This window comes from Centruroides sculpturatus, unplaced genomic scaffold, assembly GCF_000671375.1.
Source record: "Centruroides sculpturatus isolate CEXI.00-Female unplaced genomic scaffold, Cexi_2.0 scaffold985, whole genome shotgun sequence".
Classification (NCBI taxonomy): domain Eukaryota; kingdom Metazoa; phylum Arthropoda; class Arachnida; order Scorpiones; family Buthidae; genus Centruroides; species Centruroides sculpturatus.
The window spans coordinates 257,567-264,285 of NW_019385384.1; the positions used below are offsets into that span (position 1 = coordinate 257,567).

Below are 6,719 nucleotides of genomic sequence, written 5' to 3' on the forward strand. Positions count from 1 at the left end.
ACCTCGCAGGTAGGGAAACAAACCAAACGTGTGATGATATTACTGATAATTTCTTCACTTGTTTTCTCTGTTTTTGATGTCTACGCCGATTGTGTGAGTTGTATTTCATACATTATAGTTTCAAAGTTAATTATTAAAATAAGGTAATATTTCTTCGCTGGTAGAAATTCAATAACAACCTTCTTCTTTATCTTCGTCTTTTCGTTTGTTTATATCGGGTCGGTGTTTCCTTCTTTAATATGTTTCTTCCATTTCTTCCTATCAAGGGCGTCTTCTCTCTTTAGTCCCCTCTGATCCAAGTCTTCCTCCACCTATCTTTCCAATGCAGCCTTGGTCTTCCTCTTTTCCTCATTCCTTTCGCTACCAGTTTTCCGACTTTCTTTCCAGCATAATCTTCACTACTTTGCTCTACATGGCCAAACCATCTCAACGTGTCTTCTTGCATCTTCCTGCTCAAGGGACCCACCTTAACAGAACCTCTAATAAACTCGTTTCTTATTCTATCCTTCCTTGATACGCCACACATCCATCTCAACATTCTTATCTCCGCCACCTCCATCTTTCTTTCTTGGGTTCTTGTGATTGCCCATGTCTCAGCCCCATACAACATTCCAGGTCTAACAACCGATTTGTACAATTTACCTTTCAGTTTGCAGCTGAATTTCTTGTCACATAATACACCACTCAAGTTTCTCCAGTTCAACCCTCCACATTGAATTCTATGTTGCACTTCCGAGTTCAATCGTTCCCCCATCTTGACAAAGGCCCTAGATACTTAAAACTTGGAACCATAGAAAGCGACACATTTCTGATTTTAATTAATATTGCACTCGTCCCTGCCATTCAGATAATATAAACTGTTTTATTTCTGCTAATCCTCACGCTCCATTCTTCAAAAACTTTCATCCATTCTTCCAGTTTCTTCTCATATTTGGTTTGGGAAGGTTCAAACAGCACAATATCACCCGGAAACAGCATACTCCACGGAGCACCACACTTCACCTCACAAACCAACACTTTCATTATCAGGTCAAACAGATAAAGGCTAAGGGCCAATCTCTGATGTAAACCATTAACGGAGAACCCTTCTGTAATGGTCATGCTACTCTTAACTTGAGTCTCCGATCCCTCGTACATTTCCTTGATGAGCCTAAAACATTTTTCTGGAGCATTCTTTTCCCTTCATACATCTCCATATCTCTTGCCTTAGTACCCTATTATATGCCTTTTCCAGATCTATGAACACCATGTGCAAATCTTCCGGCATTTCTCTGAATTTCAATAACAACCAATTTTTTAAAAATAATTTGCACAAGGGCTTTCTTTTATTTTGGAAAGAAGGAAAAAAAATCGTGATTTATCCGAATGAACAATATAACGAGGGGTTACTGTACTATCTTTACAACAACAACAAGTTGTTATGTATTTTAGATTCTGATATTACAGATCAAGATTAATCACTTGAATTATATTTAAGTTACGTTAATATATTCTTTAAAATAAAACAGCTATGAATAAATAGAATTATAAATTTTTAATTGAACGTTATAAAAATAAAATTTTTATATCATATTTTCATATTTTTATATGATATTTCAATCATCAACTGCTAGATAGATTATAAGAGCCTTAAGGAACAATAAATTAAATAAGGAAATTTTAAAATTCTATTATATTATCTAACAACTATAATATTATACGAATCATTTTAATAATTTTTAAATGTATTAGTTTAATACGATTAAAATAGTGCATTAACTTTTGTTTTGTACAGTACATAAATTTATTTTATTCCCAAATTATGAAGTTTAGGAATTTAAAAGAATTTCTGTAGATATTTCCTATTATTATTATTATTAATTATTCTTTTTTGATCAACTATTTCATTTCTAATATTTTTACAATTAGTAAGAATTGCATAGTTTATTCGTAATTAATGTATTTAGTGTTATTTCTATGATCAATAAATAAGAAAGCTTTTACGTATATTTATTAAGCTAAAATTATTACTTATTTTGAAATTTTAATGTTTGAAATTATGCCAAAAGCGTAAAAATTTAAAATGTATTTATTTTTCTGCATTGAAATAAATTTTTCTAATCCGCAGTCATCAATAATTCTGTGTCACCGCCACTAAAGTAAATAATAAGTCAATTTAATTAAGTATTTTACACTCTAAATTCAACAAAAACTTATTGTAATAAAAAATATTCAATAATATATTCTATAAATGCAATTAACAGAAATTTCATCTCATAATTTTGAAAGCTTTATCATTATATTTAACACAAGGCAAAAATATCGCAATTTTATGGTTTATTTCTCAAAAATTTAACTTTAAAATTATTTTTCTCCAAGTACTTTAAATTTGAAGATTTATAAATTAACGTAATTACTTTAGCTAGAACTTAAAATGTATAAAATAATAAAGTGGTGTTTCAGTTGATGGAAGTTTTGAAAATTATAACAAAAGTTTTTATAATATTTCTATTATAGATATAATTAATTTATAAAAATATAAATCTACAACTCCAACAAAACGTCGTTGCTGGAGGCATTGTTTACACTCGTTACTACTGGTGTGTTTTGCTCACAATGTGAATATTCTACGTTCTAATTATTAATTAATAGAGAATATTTTTCTAAAGCTTTCATTATGGTTAGGAAAAGTGTTATTGATATTGTTTTGATAAGAATTTCGTTAATTTGTGCTGGGATTGAGCAAAATTACGGACGTTTACAACGAACCTCTTCGAACGGAATTAGAATTAGAGGTGAAAGATCCAGTTCTGCTGCTGGATCTATTGGAACTCATTCAAGTGTGTAACTATTAAGCTAGACGGTTCTGTCAGATCAATTAGGCTAGACGGTTCCTCGGAATCATTACGTAACGTCGGAATGGACTAGACAGTCTCTCGTCGGTTTTATGTAGGATATAATATATTTGTTTCTCTATTCTTTGTTTTTTGGTTGATCTGCTGCAAATTATTCTTCTTTAATTAACTCTTAATCTTAGGAAATTATAGAACCACTAAACCTGGACTTCTTACTCCTCTTCTGATTTCATCCCCCTTATTAACTCCTAAACCCTTTGTCCGATCCGCATAAAATTTTTCATGCTTATTCTCTAGGATTCAGGAGAATATATAGACTTTCAGAAAATCTGGACTACCCACTATTCTCATAATTTGATCTCCTCGACACTTCGCCATAAACATAACAACTGTAAGCTAAAATCAAATTTGTAATAAGATTTTCACTTTAACGTTTAGCCATTTTCCTAATTGCATAGATGATACCGAACGTATTTGTTGGTTACTAATACAGTAAAACAATTAATTATGAACTCTAATAAAAATAAAGTTTTTAAAATATCTTTGTAAATTTAAAATACTATAAACTAATTGATTACTACTAAAAATTCATAGAACATTTTCATTAGTTAAAGTTCAAATCCAGATAAAGAATTCATCGTTCCGTGGAAAACCGTATTCGTAAAAGTACTGTACAAAATGAAGAACGCGATATTAGTTACGACAGGAACTGTCTGGACACTCGGTGTGGATTGTTCCTCGTACTTCCGAGTACGGAACGATTCCTTTAGAACCGTTCTAATCTGAACTACCCACATCTAATTTAAAACAACAGAATATACAAAAGAGAGGGGGGATAAACCTGGAAACTTGCCGGCAAAGAACTCGTTGAAATAGATAATTCTAATTTGAATTTGGTAATAACTTCAGAACAAAACATAGGACTATCAAGTTACAAGAGAAGGTAAAAACTTATGAGGATAATAGAAATCAGTGCAAGTTCGAATTAAACCGTTTAAATAGCGAAATTCTAACGAAAAATATAGTATTGAATTTTCCATTTTTTTTCTCATATTTGGTAAATTTTGCAAGAAAACGTTAGAAATAGCTCCAAAATCCTCTGATATTCTGGATATAGTAAATCATTAATCCGGTAAACATATAAATTAGTTAAACTAACATTGAATAACAAGACTAACAGAAACTTGATATTAAAATAATTTTGGAAGAATAAACCTGCATCGTTGCGAAATAATTATTTTAAAACTATCTTGCAGAATTCTGTTGGAGATCCAGGTACAGCAGACGTAAACTATTACCTATTACTAAGATTATGAATGCATAGAGGAAAAAATTGATATGAGACATGGAGTTTATGGAAAGACATAAACTGTTTGCTGTGGAAATTATCTGATAAATTAATAGGAATCTGTTGTTTTTGGAATAAGCAAGTCTTATGAGAGGAGGTGCAACCGGATGACATCTCGCAACCCATGAGCTTTAAGGGACCCATTAAAGAGGAAAAATTAAAAAAATGTCCATTTTCTGATGATTTTTTTCCAATAACTTTGGCCATGAGCTAACATTTACAGTAGATTATTTTTCTACTTTATTGTCATCGGTATTTGTATAAGACGGATCCCCGAAACGGGCCCAAAATGTTCTTTACACCGACTGCTCTCCATTCTCTCGAAGGCTCCAGGAATAGGTGTTTTATTCGTGCAGAATTTGAATAACATGATGATACCATGTTACTCAAAATAAAAATAATCAAGAATATATTTATAATTTGGACGATCAGAGTACGCAGAGAACTGCGAATTATTTTGTGTTCAAGATAGATTTCAGCCAACAGATTTATAGGCTATAGACGGTCAGTTGATGGGCCGACAGTTCTAAATATTAATGTATTTCCATTGAAATTGTTATTTACAATATCTAAGTTTTCAATCATAAAACACTTTATTTTTGATATCTGGGCGGTCCTGTAAGATTATCATTGCTTCTGTTTAGTAGAAAAATCTGGCATACTAATAAATATGAGTTTCCGAATTATAAGAAGGGTAAATTTGAGCTAGCTAATAATTTTGCAATAAGGAAGCTAGTAGAGGATGTTCTTCTTCTGAAATATTCATTAATTTTATACTACATCCGTGATTTTTTAGATCTGTGAAGTGAATATAAATATTTAACGATTTTATAATCCCACTTACTAATAATGTTCTATACTTGTCTCAGTATAAAAATGGATCGTATCAAAGCAAATTGATAGATACTTGTAATAGATAGATACTCATAACAAATATGTAGTTATCGATGAATATTTCAATAGTAGAATCAGAGACCAAACACATTTTCTTAGTATTGGACACTCAGGACAAGTCTCAAGAAAATCAATGGATGGAGGAATGGATTATAGAGGCAAAGATTTATTGAACTTTTCTTAGTATGAGAATTCCTTGATATGCTTGAATAGTACAACGGAGACGGAAAATTTATTCATTTTTCTATTCAGGGATCTTCTGTAACAATTTACGTATTTATATCAATTTATTGTTAAGATTAAAATGTTATTAACATGAAAGTATTGATTAAAAAAGTCTGATCATTCGCCTTTATCCGTTTTGATTTTCATGTAGAAGATAATAATAAGAGGAGGAAAAAGGAATAATAACTCTGGTATGGGGAATAGAAGCTTATAAATAAAAGACAGAAAGGTGAATTTAACACGTATTTATCATTGATACTTTCAACTCACTCTTCTGATCTAAATATGCATAAAAGAAATATTTTATAAAACATTAGATGATTGCGGCATGTTAAGATATGTTGTATCGGTAAACATACGTAAAACAAATTAAACAGTCTTTGTCAATAGTTCGACAAGGACTAACTATAAGAAGAAAGATTAGAAACGTCTGGATTGAATTTATAGTTCATATATCAATAGTATAGACTTTCTGGAAAATAATTAATAAAGATAAAAAAACAATGGAGATTAATTCATATATATCATCTGAGACATGGTACAGTTATTTAATAAATATATACGACACAGAAATCGCAATAAGATATAATGTCCTGAGACTTACAGCAAATAGAGGCTCGTCTCGTGATCCAATATTGGATAGTGATTTCATTTATAAAGAACTTCACGATATTATCAATGGTCTAAAACTGACAAAAAGTCCAGGTATGGATCAAATTTACAATTAATTCATTAAATGTGTCATGGTTTCTTTTAGGAAAAATTTGTTAAACATTTATAATGGCATTTCGTGCTTTGCAGAAGATATGGTGAGTAAGAAGTTACGAGTATTGTTGTTTTCAGCTAAGTATGATTAAAATATTTAAATAAGTAACTATAATTTGCCATTATATTTATATTAGAAAAAAATTAAACAATGAGTCCAGATTACAGAATTTCAAACTCCCAGTAGAAAATGCAAACTGCAAAATAATCTATGAAATTTAATAAATTGTTTATTAATAGATTAATTATCTCAGAATCTTTCGGAAATTGAAAAAATGATATTTGAAGAGTTTTCTTCTTTAGTGTTTGAAAGGTTACACGTAGTTTCACTAGGCTATTTTAAAACTTGCATATAGTAAAGAATATTGCCCTGTAGTAATTGTGAAAAAGAAGCCAAATTTTAAAACTATTTAAATAAAAATAATTTTAAAATAATTGAAGTATCGTATCTTTGCGTTAATTCAAGATAACGACAATTAAAATAAATTTACACTTACCGAAAAACTATTATATTATATAATTGTTATTCTTGCATGATGATCAGGAAGCATGTCTGTTACAACTACCAGAGCATTAGTATGACAATATTTACAGATGCGAAGTACAGTACTATTACAATACTCATAGAAAAGAAAGGATTTTTGTTTTATTTT

The 6,719-nt window shown here is 30.1% G+C and overlaps 1 protein-coding gene across 1 annotated transcript; it reads right to left on the bottom strand.

The window, feature by feature from the left end:
* Window positions 1-280: 280 nt before the first annotated feature.
* LOC111638386 lies at window positions 281-754 on the bottom strand. Its single transcript, XM_023384085.1, has one exon. The coding sequence runs from the start codon at window positions 752-754 to the stop codon at window positions 281-283; it is 474 nt and encodes a 157-aa protein (XP_023239853.1).
* Between the last annotated feature and the right edge of the window lie 5,965 nt (window positions 755-6,719).